At 37.0% G+C, this 16,942-nt stretch overlaps 3 protein-coding genes across 3 annotated transcripts; all 3 read left to right on the plus strand.

Moving 5' to 3' along the window:
* The first annotated feature begins 370 nt into the window (after window positions 1-370).
* On the plus strand, window positions 371-2,980 carry ponzr2 (plac8 onzin related protein 2). The gene is made up of 5 exons (XM_077242830.1): window positions 371-477; window positions 759-822; window positions 1,400-1,513; window positions 2,223-2,377; window positions 2,799-2,980. Exons 3-5 carry the CDS (start codon window positions 1,408-1,410, stop codon window positions 2,919-2,921), a joined length of 384 nt encoding a protein of 127 aa, XP_077098945.1. The 5' UTR covers window positions 371-477; window positions 759-822; window positions 1,400-1,407; the 3' UTR covers window positions 2,922-2,980.
* A 5,828-nt stretch (window positions 2,981-8,808) lies between these two features.
* Window positions 8,809-10,030, plus strand: LOC143750036 (placenta-specific gene 8 protein-like). The gene is made up of 3 exons (XM_077242829.1): window positions 8,809-8,957; window positions 9,073-9,260; window positions 9,337-10,030. Exons 1-3 carry the CDS (start codon window positions 8,873-8,875, stop codon window positions 9,544-9,546), a joined length of 483 nt encoding a protein of 160 aa, XP_077098944.1. The 5' UTR covers window positions 8,809-8,872; the 3' UTR covers window positions 9,547-10,030.
* A 729-nt stretch (window positions 10,031-10,759) lies between these two features.
* On the plus strand, window positions 10,760-16,614 carry ugt5g2 (UDP glucuronosyltransferase 5 family, polypeptide G2). Its single transcript, XM_077242826.1, has 2 exons — window positions 10,760-10,890; window positions 14,465-16,614. The coding sequence occupies exons 1-2, from the start codon at window positions 10,768-10,770 to the stop codon at window positions 16,037-16,039; spliced, it is 1,698 nt and encodes a 565-aa protein (XP_077098941.1). The 5' UTR covers window positions 10,760-10,767; the 3' UTR covers window positions 16,040-16,614.
* Window positions 16,615-16,942: the final 328 nt, after the last annotated feature.

Consider the following 16,942-nt stretch of genomic DNA (forward strand, 5'->3'; position numbering starts at 1 on the left):
GAGGACAAATATCAATGAGGAAGTCTTCAGGTTTTGTCCTGTTAGAGATGTTGCTTTGCTATTTCTCCCCAGTGACTATCTTTGAATTTAAAGTCACAACATTTGAAAGTTTTTAAAGATTATTTTGTGTCTGGATATATTTCTGTCTAACTGTAACATTTGAGACAGGCAAAGAAGCAGGCTGGGAAGCAGATCCACGTGCAGGTTTAGATTTATTAAAGTGCGAACACAAAGTAACTGGTGGCAACAGGGGGAAACACACTAAACCAGAGAATGTCCATTAAATAACTGACGGAGAACAAGTGAAACAAAGGGCTGTATATACACAGGCAGATAAGCTTAACAAGATAACAGGGGGGTATGGCTAATAAGAAACACCTGGGGAGACGAATCAACATTAAACCTACAAAGAAATGCAAACCATGGAGCAAGAGGAAAAAAAATGAGTCCAGAAACACACAAGACAGGGGAACACAGGTTGGAATCATAACATTTACTCTCTATTATTGTGTGGTTTCAATGATGATGATGATATTGCCAGTTTCATTCCTTGTGGTATATTTTTTTACATTAAGCATGTCTGGATTCTTCATTTGCAATGGAGCAATGCAGTATTGTTCTCCACCCTGTTTTGTGTAATTTTTAAGTGTAATGCTAAAAGGATGTTGCTGTGAACGGGTCAAACAGGTTAAGGAGGTTTTCCTTTAGAGCCAATGTGATTGAAAATTTTTTTTTTTTTTTTTTTGATACCCACTCAGTAAAAAGGCAAGATTGTGATCAGACACAGCAGATACTTTCATTACGCTTGACCTGCCAATACAGGTGAGTGTAGATTTTCTACAGAGATATGCAGAATCAGAGAATCGTCTCATTACTCTCATCTGCATTTTTACGATGATTATTTAACCTTTTGTTTTAGGACTTCAATAGTTTTCACTGTGACAATACCTTGATGAATGCCAAATAAAACTGCAGTCACTTTTAATTAGATCTCTTATATCAAGAAAATATCTTATATCTGTAAAAAAAAATATATTTATATACACATACACACAATATTACATTAAAATAAGGGTCTACTTATGTAGAAGTTTAATATACTAAAATATCATGTAAACACATTACAGTAAGGTTTCCTTTGTTAACATTATTTGACTGCATTAGTTCACAGCATTTATAAATCCTAGATAATATTAACATTTACTAATACATTAAGTTTAAAAGGTGTATCTGTTAACATTAGTTAATGCACTGTAAACTAACGTGAGCATTTTTATTTATTAACATGAACAAAGGTTTATAAATACACACGCACACTCACTCACTCACTGGTGTGTGTGTGTGTGTGTGTGTGATCCCTAAATCATATCATACTTCTCTACCTGTTGTACATTTGTAGCTGTAAGCATGTCCAACTCCATGGTAGTCATGCAGCCAAAGCCTGTTATGATCTCTAGTCATTCTGATCAGTGGGGATCAGAAATCTGTGACTGCTGTGATAACATGCCTGAATGTAAGTAAAGTTTAGAATAAAATACAAAGGTTACACTTTAATACTTTAATTCTATGGTCCACTTTAGACATTCTACTAACTATGAGTAGCTTTGCCACTACATGCCAACTAACTCTCATTAGAGGATCAGTAGAGTTGGGTGTTGGGGTTTAAGTTGACATGGGGGACCATCAAATAAAGTGTTCGCAGATATAAGCAGACTGTCTTACTCGAATAGTTGACATGTAGTTGCGAAGTTGCATGCAGTTAGTAATGTAGAAAACACTATCATTATTTACTCACCCTCACGTGATTCCAAATATTTGACTTGCGTTCTGGAAACACTTTATTTTAAGGTGACGTAGTTACACGTTCTTACAAGTAGCCTAGACTAATAGCAGTAAATTATGCACATTACAACTAACTAACCTTAACTTTATAGTAAGTAGGCTGTGTAGTCTAGTTAATTAATTTTACTCCGTACTTATTTGAGTAAGTACAATGTAACTACGTAACCTTAAAATGTGTAACCAACTTTCTTAGTCTAGTTTCCTACACTCGGTGTGGTCATAGATCAGAACCATCTTAAAGTTACAGAGACTGTTCCACTGAAGCATCCTGCAGAATGAACTTAAATTTGTTTTATCTGCTCCTATCTTTATCCTAGGCTACAACATGATGTAATGTATTGTAGTCTAATAAATATTATGACCTCCCTTTCTGTAAACAGGCTGCTTTGCTTTCTGGTGTTTTCCGTGTTTCACGTGCATAAATGCCAAGAAACAAGGTGAGTGCTTGTGTCTCCCCATGCTGGACTTCTGTGGGTACGTCCCACCCATAACCATATCCATGAGGGTGTCAATGCGCCAACGTTATGGCATTAAGGTGAGAATCCCTCTTCTATCGAATTTACTTGTTACATTTAGGGGAGACCAAGCTGGCTAGTTGTCACAGACTAAATCCCAGCCAAAAGTGCAGTCACACAAATGTTAATTTCCTATAGCAGTTTAAACATAGTTTAAACTGGTCTTTACTAAATTTTTGTAATTTCAATACCATTATATATTTTATATAGCTATTGTGTAACAAGGGAAAACATTACAAACTACATTGACAGTTAGTAGTTCAACTGAGAAATGTAACGTTTCTCTTTTTTTTCCGTCAATGTCAGGACAAAGAACGTTATCCTTTTTTATTTATTTTTTTATTGTCGCAGTTTGACACATATTTTGCCATCTAGATAAACGATGTAAAAATGAGTTAAATACTAGTGATGTAGACTTATAAAGGCTATGTTCATTTGCAGGGTGATATGTGTAATGACTGCCTGATGGCCACGTTCTGCAGAGGATGCGTTTGGTGTCAGATGTCACGAGAGATGAAGACACGAGATCTACAAATCGCTCTAATTGGTGCCCGGAATTTATAAGTGAAGTTCCTATAACTGCCGGATCATATGCAATAGCGAGTTATACAATCAAAGTTGTGAGAGAGCCTATAGCCAAAAAATCAGAATTGCAAGTTTAGCTACTTTGAAAATGTCTGTATTGTCATATCTTTTGTGTGTAAAAATACTGCTGTGTATTTGTGATAATCATTGGACAATCAAAGAAACTTAATCTTTTGTTTTTGTCTTAACCCTTTAACTACCCCCCCCCCCCCCCCCCCCCCAAACATAAAAATCACTGTCCAAACTTAAATGGTTGTAATTCTAGAATGCTTTAGAATATAGACCTATGGTTGGTCTTTTTTTAAAGACATTTGGCAGATTATTATAGAAGTGTAGAAATTATGAAAGTGAAACAGGAAAAAAGTTATATTAGTTTGAGTTTATGAAAATGTGCAATGTAAAAATACTATTATACTTTATATATAATATGTTACAACATATATTTTACTTTAAAACTGCAAGAAAATGAAAGCCAAAAATCTGAACAAGTTGTTTCAAATTTTAGGTTGATATCTAAAAAAAAAAAAGCTTTCAGTAAGATTTAATTGGGGTGCAGTACCAAAAATTGTCACTATGGACAGCTTCCTTACTGACCATATAAGGGCGCCTCCATTTTCATATGTTTTGAGTGATCTGATCCATGTATTTTCATACGATTTATGAAGTAGACATTCTATTCAGAAGTAGTGGTTTGGCAGTATTTGAGTTGAATTCAACCTCTAACAAATGCATATGTGCATTATCGCTTTCAACTGCATGAGAATCCATAATATTGTATATTTAAAACGTTTTCAGACCTTTTTTTTCTCATAAAATTTAATTGGTGTTATCTTTTGAACTCTTGGCATGAAAACAAAGGTAGATGTGTTTCTACCAATCTTTCATGATTTTTCACGTTTATTGCCATTTCAAAATAAAGGACTAAACACATAATGAATATGAAATATTCTTGTTGCAAATTGATAAATTACTACTGCTCTGTAATTCAATTTAGAAAACAGCCACCAAATATGAAAACTAGAGATACGCTTTTATATAGTTTGTCAATATTACTTTAGGTTTCTACTAAGATATTGTTTTAAATGTATAGTGAAAAACATCCCACCTGTTGTTGTTTTTTTTATTTATAGTTTTTTTTTACACTGAACAGAACATAGAAAAACAACTTGGATTCAGTTATGGCATGATAAATGTGTATGAGAAAAGAGACGTGTAACGCTTCCCATCATATGTTTGCTTTTCCCATTTGCCATTATTGTGGGATTTTTTTCTTTTTTCTTTTTCACTTGTTACACAATAAATTATTGGTAATTTTTCTGGGACTTTCAATTTCATGTCTCTAGTCTGTAGAGATGTGTTTGTGTGTTAGGGACTTGCTCTGAAATGTAGTCATGGTTGCATATATCAACCTCTATAGTGGACTTTAGTGCATCATTCTATACCTTGGCAAGCGGCAAGCTGTTGTATGTGGAATTTTTTCCCCCTCCAAACCAAGATGGACGACGTTCAGTCAAAATGCCAAGTTGCTCTGGAATATCAATCCATTCCTTTTATCCTAGGAGACACTTGCAGGCAAAAAAATAAAATAAAAATTGTTGCATCAAGTAACATCTAAGGAGTCATATTGTTATTAAGTAAGTATTAACTTTAGATTGGGAGGAAATTCTGAATAATCAAATGTCCCGATTTCAGCTAAAATTCATACTATTACAGCGATGGTTGTTCTTTAAAATACTTAGTCTGCAGTAACTTTTTGGTTGTAAATAAATGTATTTGTGCTATTAAAGTGTAATTTGCAGTTACATCAATAAAGTAATATGATTACATAATGTACGTTACTTGTAATGCAATACTTGTTACTTCAGAAAAGTAATTGATTACGTAATGCATGTTACTTGTAATGCTTCACTCGTTATATCAAAAAAGTAATATGATTATTATAGAAGCTTGATAATTGCGACTTTTTATCTCACAATTGAGAGTTTACATCTCGCAATTCTGACTTTATTTTTCAGAATTTCTTGATATAAAGTTGCAATTGCGTTTTATAAAGTCAGAATTGCAAGATATAAACTAGACTTTTTCTCGCAATTGTGTGTTTATATATCTCAATTCTGACTTTAAAACACGCAATTGCGACTTTATATCTTAAAATCTTTTCTCAGAAGTGTGAGAAACTCGCAATTGTGAGTTGTAAAGTCAAATTCCTATGAAAAAAAGATTGACAATCTTGTGACAATCACAAAAAGTATTCTCGTCGCTTGATAAACTTAAGATTGAGCCACTGCAGTCATTTGGACTATTTTAACAATGTCTTTAATAACTTTTCTGGGCCGGCAAGTTTTAGAAGCCTATGAAGCCTGAATCAAAATTATCTTAATTTGTGTTCTGAAGATGAACGAAAGTCTTACAGGGTTGGAACAACATGAGAGTGAGTAATTACTGACAGAATTCATTTTTGGGCAAACTATCCCTTTAAAGGTGCAGTAAGCGGTTTCAAGAAACTGTTGAAAATGGATCTGACCAGTGCCATAACACACTCGTAGCCAGTCAGCATAGGGGGCGTGTTCACTCATGATGTTGAGAGTGAGATTTGAAGAAAGGCTGTTTTTTGTGTCAATGTTTATCTGGAGCTGGTGTGCTGCTGGTGACTAACAAAAACCTCTTGCTTGTACTCTTGTGCACTGTTCATTTTTTGTTCTTGTTGTTTATTCGTATTTTTGATTCCCATGTATCAGCTGACAAACTACCTCTAGTTTACATACAATGTTCATTCAATTTTAATTGACCTTGGATTGTAAATACGCTTCAGGTGCAATCATTTAAAAACATTTGTAATTGAGGTAAATAAGGGGGAAAGCAGAACAGTGTGGTGGACTCTAAATTTGATGTCTCTCTTGTAAGAATTCAAAGCGCAAGAGGTGGAGAATTTCCATCATATTCATTTGTGTTGAATCAGACAACCTTTTTTTCCGACAAATTTCTATTTACGTCATTAACAGTGAAGTTTCAGGTTTAGCTGTAAATTTTCTGTGGTTCAGTAAACATTGTTATTTTGTTTTTTTCTCTCACATGAGATCTTGCACTTATAAATGCGCCCAGTTTTACTTCCTTTAGACAGAAAAGGGAGAGGTTGCACTAGAGAGAGCAAGTAAGCCATTTCTTAACTTTTCTCAAAAAAAGATCTGGCTGTATAAAAATATATATGGTGAGATTTTTTTAAATTGTTTTTAGAATTTTAAATGTTACATGTTTCTCATGTATGCAAAATGTTATATTTATTTCATTTGTGTGTCTTGATAATTGCAAATTACATTTACAAAAAAAAAAACCTGCATATCACACTAACTTGATAAGGTTGCACAATGATTATGGGTGAAATTTATTTCAGTTAAATCATCTGTACGTGTTTGCATTTTACAATAAGGTCCCATTAGTTAACATATAGTTAATGTAATACCTAACAATGTGTAATTTGTTACAGTATTTATTCATCTTTGTTTATGTTAGTCAATACAAATACAACTGTACATCGTTAGATCTTGTGAGCTCAGGTCCATTAAAAAATATGTACAAATATTGTATTGGCTACGTATTTGTAAATGTTGAAATTAACTGAGATTAATACATTTTGAAGTATTTGTCATTGTTAGTTCATGTTAACTAATGTTATCCTTATTGTATAATATTGTATATTGTATAGTGTTACGTAAATATGATAGAAATGGTCTTATTTTGCTTTCAATATGTACTCAGAGCTACAGGCTGCACAAAACTGAAAATAGTTAGGAATTAATCATTTTAATTTTTTGTAAGATTAAAATAGAAAACAATAATCTTTAATTAAATAATCTTTGAATGATAGATTTAGCAATTAAGCATTTCTGTGATCATTACTCAGAATACTTGAGAAGTTATTAATAACAGACATTTGAGAATAAATGAAGATGTAACATCTTGCCACATAGCAGTTTTCATAATGCCAGTTGTGTTTTGTTCATTCATATACATTCACTGTTCTGACAAGCAGCAAACAAAACAAAACCCAGTGGAACCGTTTCATAGGCCTTATAGGAAACTAATTGGCAAGTGATCATTTTTGAATGTGAAACGAACCTTTACTTAAATAGTTTGGTTTAACTTGCCAGACGGGCCAATTGAACAAACAGTTTTATTCTGAACAGTGCTGTAAAAGGTGACCTGAAAGTTTACCAATGCATACAAAACAATTTCCAATAATTGTCCAGCATGCATTGCTGTAAGAAAAAAAACTACTAGAAAAAAATGCGACCAATTATAATTTCTCGCATTACTAAACATATGTTCAATTCACTGCCTGTTACTCCTTACAAACATTGGTTACACTTTAGTTATATAGCATATTTATGTATTTAAGGACTGAATAATATTAGCAACATGTACTTACTATAGTTTTGGGATTAGGGTTTGGTTTAGGGTTAGTTTCATGCAATTATGCATAACTTAAAGCTGCAGTAGGGAGTTTTGAGAAAATGTTGACTTAGCCTGAAAATTTGAACAAGCACAACTTACAGGTCCAACCCCCTTGCTCTCTGCTGCGCTACAGCCCTCCCTCCACAGCTCCTCCCCCACAGCGGAGCCTGCCGTGAACGCACAGGCTAGTAAGCAGGACCACTGATGACGGCGGATTATAAACAGTTATGGAACATTCACTAATAGGGGCGAAACATCAACAATATGCTTTACATTGACTATGGCCTGCCCATACTTTGACTACAAACTTGGTCCTCAAATCATTATGTATTTTGCAATACATGTAGCAGCTAACTTTCTTACGTTGCACTCTTTCTATAAGTTATAAATAGCTAGTAAGATAACGTTAAAGGATTAGTTCACTTTTAAAAAAACTTTTGCTGATAATTTACTCACCCCCATGTCATCCAAGATGTCCATGTCTTTCTTTCTTCAGTCGAAAAGAAATTAAGGTTTTTGATAAAAACATTCCAGGCTTTTTCTCCGTATAATGGACTTCAATAGGACACAAACGTTTCAAGGACCAAATGACAGTTTCAGTGCAGCTTCAAAGGGCTTTAAACGATACCAGACGATGAATAAGGGTCTTATCTAGCGAAACGATCGGTCATTTCAAAAATAAATAAAAAACTTTCAGTTTTATAAGCACAAATACTCGCCTTGCTCTGTTCTGTGATGCACGTTCGTGATCCTGTTCGAACTCGTTCATCAAAATGAACAAATCTTTTTTCGAGTCATTTCGTTCGTTGAATGAACTAAATGACTCTGAAAAAGACTCGTTCAAAATGAACAAATCTTTTTTCGAGTCATTTCGTTCGTTGAATGAATGAAATGACCCGAAAATAATTTGTTCATTTGGATGAACGAGTTCGAACAGAAGAGTCACGAACGACGGTACGCGCTCGCGCTGTGCAAGAGAGGGGTGATCAGCGCGTACACGAGCGTGATTGACATTCCTCCTGGCTCTGATTGGTTGTTTCTGACCGGGAGCGGTGTATTTCTGCAAATGGCTATAGGACCACAGGGAGGAGCCAGAGGAGCTTGATTTTTTCACAGATTATCTGTCTGATATTCTACTGTCAGGACATAATGACAGTTTTAACAAATATTTGTTTACAAAAGCTACCTACTGGAGCTTTAATGTTATTACTATTGTACATACATGTAACATACAACAAAGGCACTGTAAAGTAAAGTGTAACCCAAAATTCTTTAAATCCAGCTTTCTTGGGTAAACTCAACGATTTGAGTTGGGTCTACTCCAAAAATTGCTAGTAATAAGTTATCTTTTTAAAGTGAGGACGTGTAGATTTTCAGTTCAATTCAGTTACAGGATAGTTTAAAAAACATACATAACTAGGATCAGTGAGAATCACTGAGAATTTTTGTCATTCTGTCATCAGTAAGGTCAAATCATAATGGCGGCTGTAATTATGCAGCAACGTTACATCAATAGAGGATGGAGTTCAGGATTATGTGACTGTTGCCAGGACATGAGTTCTTGTAAGTATGCTAATTCCATTCAAAGGCATTATAAGAAATACTACAGTACCATTTTTACTGTTCATCAAAAATTATACAAATGATATCCCATTTTATTTATTATCTTTGTCCTCAGGCTGCTTTGGGTTCTGGTGCTTTCCTTGTTTTATGTGCTCCGTCACTGGTGAGTTTGGGGAGGGCACCTGTCTGCCTCTCCTGGACATATTCGGCCCAGGTTTCCTGGCTTTTTTCGAGATTCCAACATGTGTGCCGTCTGTGAGTCTGGGAATGAGGGTGGCAGTTCGCTACAAATATGATATCGGGGTGAGTTTTCCTTTGCTTCTACCAATAAACGAAAGAAGGCCACAAAACAATAGTTTGTTTATTTGTGTTGCAACAGGGCAATATCTGCGATGACATCATGGTGTCTTGCTGTTGCATCTGGTGTATGTGGTGTCAGATGAGTAGAGAAATCAAAGCACGCAAACAAACCGTCATAGTGCAAACCGTACCTACTATGTTTCAACCAATGGCAACCACCACTCGAGTTGTCTCTACACAGCAGTCGGTTAGTTTGGGACCGGTAGGAGCTCCTGCAATAGTGATGTAACCAATTCAGACTGGTCCAACTATGGTCACAACAGTTGTTAAATAGAATATAGATGTTTGTGACACACACTCATGTTGAGTTTCCAAGTTTAATGGGGACTTTCTATAGACATAATGATTTTTATACTGTACAAACCCTTGTTTTCTATCCCCAATCCCCTAAACTTAAACACCACCCTCACAAAAAAACGTTCTGCATTTTTTTACATTTTCATAAAACATCAAACTGTTTTCCTCACGGGGACCAAAATATGTCCCCACAAGGACAAGGATTTTGGATATGTGACATTTTGTCCCCATAGGGTTTACCAGAGCAACACACACCCACACCCACACCCACACCCACACCCACCCACACACACACACACACACACACACACACACACACACACACACACACACACACACACACACAAACATAAGTGATCCATTTAGTATAACAACTAAGCAGGTTAATCAATAAACATAATGTTGTGTGAATAGCATTTGGAAAATGCCTGTGTCTTTATTTGTTTATTCCTTTAGTATGTAGTACCTATGTAATCAGACTTATTCAAATTATATAATTATTCAAATTATATAATTTTCAAACCATCTAATTAAATGGTTATAGAAGTCCTTTTTTCCTAATCTGATGATTTTTTTATTATTTTAAAGGGATCTGGTCTGTGAATAACTTGGAGTCTTAAATAGCAGAAGTGAGCAGACACCTCAATTCTGAAGAAAACAGATGTTTATGCTGTTTGCACATTTACAGTGTGCAGTATGGAAACTGATATGTCAAAAACTAAAGCATCTAATTGTGAGAGAATTTGAAGTGTGTAGTATAGACAATTTAAAAATGTAAATATATTTATGTGTGCAATTCAACATAACATCACAACACATTTTTTGCATTTCATGCTGGTCTGGAAGAACTTGGACTAAGAAACATTTCACAACAAAATTCTTTTGCCAAATGAAGGAATTATGTTCAACAGGGAAGATAATCTCTCTGTCTTCAGAGACTTTGTGAAGGCTTTTTCTTTTACGTGGCAACATTTTTGTGCGACTGAAACTGTAAAAGGGTCAACTGAGGTATGTAACCGAAACAAAACATAGGTATATAATAGAATTTGACAGTCTACATTTTATAAATGTTGTGTACACATTTCTTGTATTATAGAGAAATTTAAAGTGATGTTCATGCTGATTGTTGTTATTTTGAGAGAACAAGAGAAGAATGTTTGGATACGTATTCCTCATTTTCCTTTGGACATCCATCCTTCTCTCTTTACCCTGTGGTTATAACGGTGACAAGATCCTGGTTTTCCCCATTGATGGCAGTCACTGGGTGAACATGGAGGTACTGATTTGAATACAAAGGAAGTGTAGATTTAAATGTGTAGAATTCCAGCAAAGTTCATTGTTCTTTATATGACTGTGAGTGTCTTCCATTGTTTCCCTCAAAATAAAAAACAAATCAGGTAATTTAAAATAAACGAAGAAGTGAATTAAATATGTGTAGTTGCATTATGATATATAAAATCACAATTATGAAAAATCAATTGCAAAATTTTGTCACAATTGTGAGATGTAATGTCACAATTACCTTATTTATTTTTTTAAATATATATTTTTTATTCCTCTGAAGATAAACCATTTAATTTATTTTTGAAAAGACAATAAGTGAAATATATAACCGAGGTAATCTGTCATACTTTTGGCTAGCGTTACATTATATGATCACCCTCTTATTCGTACAAATGCTTTTCAACCATTCAAGCGTGACAAGACAAAAGAAAACAGGCTGTTTGTGAATCTCCTGTATGAGACACACAAGCCCGATCTCACGGCAATTCCTACGAATTTTACGAGGTGGCTAATTCATACGATTTCATACGACCTCACTCGTACGAATTAGTACGATTTTTGCTAAATCGTACATATTTTACGAGTTGTCCAATTCGTATGAATTTGTACGAATGACCTACTCCTGACTCCGCCCCTAAACCTACCCATCACGTGGGTTTAGACAAATCGTACAAATTCGTACGAGTGAGGTCCTACGAATTCATATGAATTAGCCACTTTTTAATCACATCTACAAATTCGTACGAATTGGTCGTGAGATAGCGTTGGACACACACACGACACAAAGAAAGACGCATGCCCATAGCCTATACAGTGCGCCAGAATCAAGTTCTCTTTCACGCTTGAACGAACAATAACACACAATTATGCCACAATGTAAGATTTGTCCAGTATCCTCATAAGAGCTTAAATTAGTTAAATAAAGTCTTAAATGAAAGTAAAAAGTGTGAGGTGTTTGAGATCCGCGTCATGAGCAGCAGCAGCAGCAGATCTTAAAGTGGCAGCAATCTAATACTGTCTGTTATAAATGTTAAAGACCCCTCTGTGTTGAAAGTGCAAAGTCATAAATCAACACCATGGCTGAGTATTTTCTCCTTAAAACTGCAGTGGAAAAAAAGACAGTCTCGCAGGTGTTTCTGACATCACAACATATCTTAGCCAATCACGAAAACATGTGGGTGGGCTTTTTAGCATATCATTAACTGGAAAGCAGGGGAGTCTCAAGAGAGCCTGTTTAGCCCAGCATATTTTTCTGGGGATGTTAAAAATTCGGGTACATTTAGCAATATAGCGGGGTGAATTATGTATTTGATGATCAGGGTTTGAAATTAGCACTACAAGCCTGTGAACAGCAATTTGCAACCGAAAACAACTGAGTCAGGAACTACAAAACAAGTTGACCGTGTAAAATAAACTTTGTGTAAAAAAATAAACTGTTGCAAATTGACCTGTGTACATGAGACAAAAAAGTTCCCAAAATCACCCTATTTGTACAGTTGCGTCTTTCTGTTAGCTGCGCAAAATTCAGTATTAACTCATTTTATAGTCAGCCTAATGGTGCACAGCTTATTAAGCAATCATTATTTATTTATTTAACATGTATGTGTGCATTTAAAAGTACAATTTCGGCAACGAGAACAATGCTGAGCCAAATTAAGATAAAGATGTGTTGTGGCGACTGGCGTGTTTATTGAACCAATCAGATAAGAGTAAAACGAGAGTCAGCCAGAAGCTCATTTGATTGGCTACATGAAGGTGGACCCTCCCTCCTCTTCGCGCTTGCAAAACTCAATGAGTGAGAGAATCGTGCCAAAATTGTATAAGCGCAGGTAAAAAAAAGATGCAACTGTACAAATCTGGTTATTTCGGGAACTCTTTTGCCTTTTTTGGTCGCGCGCCATGCATGGTCTAAAAGGGTTGTCTCTGTATTCTCTTAATGAGTAGGCCTAATGGGTGTGTTTTCGGATTTATGTGCAATAAACCAATCATAGTCTCATCTCCCATTGCCTTTAAATTCCAGTTGAGCTCACGCCATGGCGGATTCGCTATTTACGTGACGGAATTTGATAGTGGAAAGACCGAACGCGTCTCTGGAGTGCAAACGGATCTGCTCGTGCGCGAGGTTAAAGTGCGCAAGCAGACTAACTACAGGACAAGCCGGATTCAACCATATCTTTATGTACTCAATAATAATATTTTACATCGTAATTTTTTTTATATTTTTATATTCACCTTTTAATATTAATATTTGGCATGTTTGTGTTTGTGTGCCTGTGCTTTTAATAAGCAAAGTTTACACGCGTTGTGGACCCGCCTATAGGCTTACATTACTAACAAGCTCTTTAAAGGTGCTCTAAGCGATGTCGAGTGACATCAATCCTTGTTGACGTTTAAAGTATTGTCAAACAAAACGGAGGCTAGCTAGACCCTCCCTCCTCCTCATCCGCACACTAACCCCCCCAAACCCACCCCCAAATCCTTCTTGTCGGTTATTGGCTGGAACAGTTTATGTTTCGTGGAGCAGGTCACTACAGTTTGTTTTTGTTTCCGTTTGTGGAGCCTGGGGTGTCTGCAGAGACCGCGTTTTTTTTTTACAGTGTGTTCAGGGGACAGGCAGCTAGCGGATAGTGAGGAGATGTTTGCTGTATGTGACAAAAAAAATTTTTTGCTGGTGACAAAAAACAGTGACATCGCTTAGAGCATCTTTAAATAACAAAAAAATAAATACAGTCTATTTCAGTTGCCCCAAAATAGTTAGTTGATAACATAGTCAAGCAAAACGCTATCATATTAATTACCATTATGTGTCCGACGTTGTTGAGAGCGATACACAAAACGCATTACCATTCTGATTCATCGACTCGTAGGCGACGCTGTATGACAGAGTAAATCTCTGAGCTGGTGCGAGTGAGTGGAGGCGGGGCTTATTGCATATTCATGGATCCGTGTATACTAAATGAAGCAAGCCAAGGGTGTAGTTACATTCAAGGTATTTTAAGCAGCCGCTCCTTGCTCTGGCATCAGCTGTTTTAGCATCCCTCCATGCTCCATCAATATAATTTAGGCTTCTTGCTACCATACTCATCACCCAAGCATTATTAGTCCCACTGGGGGGTATATCTAAGCTCGAGTGGAAGCTGCTTCCTCAAGCCCCTCCACTTGCGGACAGCAAGCCAAATACGCTTAACCTTATTAGTTTAAAGATTATATGGGCAAAGGAACTCGTAAATTATGGGTTTATGTGAGGATTGTTTTATGTTCACTTAAATTTAAAGTCGTTATATTTTTGAAGCCAAAATTGGGGGGGGGGGGGGGGGGGGGGGGGGTCATTTTCATAGAGACATCAGTAGCTGTATTAGAATCAGTGGTACTGGCCTTAATTCATAAAAAGATGCCATTAAACAAATATTTAAAATATACTGTCTTTATGTTGTTTCTACATTAATTTAGAGATTAACTGTGAAATTTTTACGTTATATTAAAAATATCTCGATTATTCACAGATTTTTTTTTTCTAGTTCATTTTTCTAATTAAAATCTGAGTGCACTCCCTTACTGCCCCCTAGGTGCTGGTGAAGAAGCTGCAGTCTCGTGGACATGAGCTGAGTGTGATTCGCATGGAGGACAGCTGGTTCATCCAAGAGAATTCACCCTCCTACACCTCCATTACAGTGAAGCTTAAAAAGAAACATATAGGCCTGGACCTGTTTGAGACTGCAGTACAAAGGATTCTTGAGGCCCGCAGGAAGGGCCCGATGATGGGAGCACTAGTCCAGATGTCTGAATTTATTGGAATCTTGAATGTGGCTCACACCGCAACCTGTGCCATGCTGACTGTCATGCTGGAGAACAAAGCCCTGATGAGACAAATAAAGATGGCGAACTATGACTTGATGCTCACTGACCCTGCCACGCCAGGTGGGATCATCCTGGCACATTACCTCCACCTTCCAATGATCTATAACGTCCGCTGGATGAGTTTCGGAGAGGGCCACTTCTCCATCGCACCTTCTCCAATCTCCTACGTGCCTGTGCCCGGCTCAGGTCTAACGGACCGAATGGGCCTGTTAGAAAGATCCCGTAACCTTCTACATTTTGGGCTGAACCTCATTCAAGAGCGCTGGCTGGTGATTCCCATGTATACCAGCTTGTTGCTCAACTACTTCCCTCCGGACGCCGACCTCCTCGCCATGCAACTTTCAGCGGAGATGTGGCTAGTGCGTGTTGACTTTGTGTTCGAGTTCCCACGACCCTCCATGCCAAACCTCGTCTACATTGGTGGTTTCCAGTGTCGTCCAGCCAAGCCTCTTCCTGCCGAGCTGGAGGAGTTCATGCAGAGCTCAGGAGACCATGGGGTGGTCGTAATGTCTCTGGGAACACTGATCGCAGGATTGCCCAGAGAGGTCATGGAAGCCATTGCCTCAGCTTTCGCCCGCATGCCACAGAAGGTGGTCTGGAGGTTTATTGGCGAGAGACCTTCCTCATTTGGCAATAACACCCTACTACTTCAATGGATACCTCAGAACGACTTGCTGGGTCATCCGAAAACCCGTGCTTTCGTGGCTCATGGTGGCACCAATGGTCTATATGAAGCCATCTATCATGGAGTGCCAGTTCTGGGACTCCCTTTGCTATTTGACCAGCTAGATAACATCGTACGTCTTCAGGCAAGAGGTGCGGCACGGATGCTGGACGCAGCTACTTGTACATCAGAAGAATTCCTTGAGGCTTTGAGCGATATCTTAGAGAATCCAACATATCGTCAGAACATGCAGAAGCTCTCCGGTTTACACCGAGACCGACCTCTGCATCCTCTCGACAAAGCAGTGTACTGGATCGAGTTTGTCCTGCGCAATAAAGGTGCGCGCCATCTGCACGCTGAGGCCTACAACATGTCCACGTACTCCTATTACTGCCTAGATGTGGCTGCAGTGGTTCTCCTCATGCTTCTGGTAATTCTGGGAGGTCTCTATACAATATGGATACGAAGATGGAAAAGAGAGACAATAAAGGCTGTTAGAGATGGCAACAAAAAAGCTGTAAAGGATAGCAGTAAGAGGCTGAAAGAGAGCATTAATGCTCTGAAAAACAGCAATAATATTTCTATTCCAAAACTAAGAGCAAGCCAAACAAGATTTTAGTACAAATCCAGAGAGCTACTTACTTCATTGTTCTTTATATTTTTAGCACTTTCATTGTATTCAGTGTCTGTTCTTTCTTTCTTTCTTTCTTTCTTTCTTTCTTTCTTTCTTTCTTTCTTTCTTTCTTTCTTTCTTTCTTTCTTTCTTTCTTTCTTTCTTTCGCCATTGCCCCCCATTTCTTTTCCTTGAGCTCTTGCAATTCCCTGCCAAGACTAAACTGTGTGCTAGTGATTAGGTGCAGATCTCTTCCTGGAATCCTTCACATTTGTTGTAATCCCCCTGTTTGCACACAAAACTTTTAAGGCCATTCAGCAAAAAGAAAAAAAAGGTGAGTCACCTCACCAGTGACAAACAGCTGCTGGTCAATAGGTTATTCTGTGATCGAATGATAAAGCCATGCTGTATAAGCTACTCAGCCTGTTCAGAATATGACATACAGTTCCAAAGTGTACAAAACATGTAATCATTTGTAGCTCCATGAAACAATTTGATTGTAACCATTCACTTTTTCATTGTGTAAAACATGGCTAATTACTATGCATAGTAATGCATAAAAAATGGTCAAAATAAACACTCTGGAGTCCAAAACAGCAGGTTTCATTTTAACAAGCATTTATATTTTGCAGCCAATCACCAGCAGGTGGTGCTATGTATTCAAAGTACTGCTCAGAATCATTTCTGCAATCCAAAATCAGATTACATACTATTTAACATCAGCGTAATGCTTTTTATACACCATACATCAAAATCCCATGTTTTCATTAAAGAAATAATGATTTAAATTTAGATGATCACAAACCTGACCAAAATGGTGCGTGTCACCGCACTTTCTCTTTACCATAGGAGGAGGCCTTCTCTCCAGATATGAGACAGGAGATGGCTGGAAGCGCATGCAGGGACAGA

Source organism: Siphateles boraxobius, unplaced genomic scaffold (assembly GCF_051911475.1).
Source record: "Siphateles boraxobius isolate OS27281-9 unplaced genomic scaffold, OSU_SipBor_1 25, whole genome shotgun sequence".
Lineage (NCBI taxonomy): Eukaryota > Metazoa > Chordata > Actinopteri > Cypriniformes > Leuciscidae > Siphateles > Siphateles boraxobius.

What these genes read in the sequence shown, in the direction of transcription:
- LOC143750036 (XM_077242829.1), top strand. Translation starts at nt 8,873, where the DNA reads ATGGCGGCTGTAATTATGCAGCAACGTTACATCAATAGAGGATGGAGT. An exon ending in TTGCCAGGACATGAGTTCTT is followed by an intron (nt 8,958 to 9,072) that starts GTAAGTATGCTA and finishes CTTTGTCCTCAG; the next exon opens with GCTGCTTTGGGTTCTGGTGC. An exon ending in GCTACAAATATGATATCGGG is followed by an intron (nt 9,261 to 9,336) that starts GTGAGTTTTCCT and finishes GTGTTGCAACAG; the next exon opens with GGCAATATCTGCGATGACAT.
- ponzr2 (XM_077242830.1), top strand. Translation starts at nt 1,408, where the DNA reads ATGTCCAACTCCATGGTAGTCATGCAGCCAAAGCCTGTTATGATCTCT. An exon ending in CTGTGATAACATGCCTGAAT is followed by an intron (nt 1,514 to 2,222) that starts GTAAGTAAAGTT and finishes TTCTGTAAACAG; the next exon opens with GCTGCTTTGCTTTCTGGTGT. An exon ending in GCCAACGTTATGGCATTAAG is followed by an intron (nt 2,378 to 2,798) that starts GTGAGAATCCCT and finishes GTTCATTTGCAG; the next exon opens with GGTGATATGTGTAATGACTG.
- ugt5g2 (XM_077242826.1), top strand. Translation starts at nt 10,768, where the DNA reads ATGTTTGGATACGTATTCCTCATTTTCCTTTGGACATCCATCCTTCTC. An exon ending in GTCACTGGGTGAACATGGAG is followed by an intron (nt 10,891 to 14,464) that starts GTACTGATTTGA and finishes ACTGCCCCCTAG; the next exon opens with GTGCTGGTGAAGAAGCTGCA.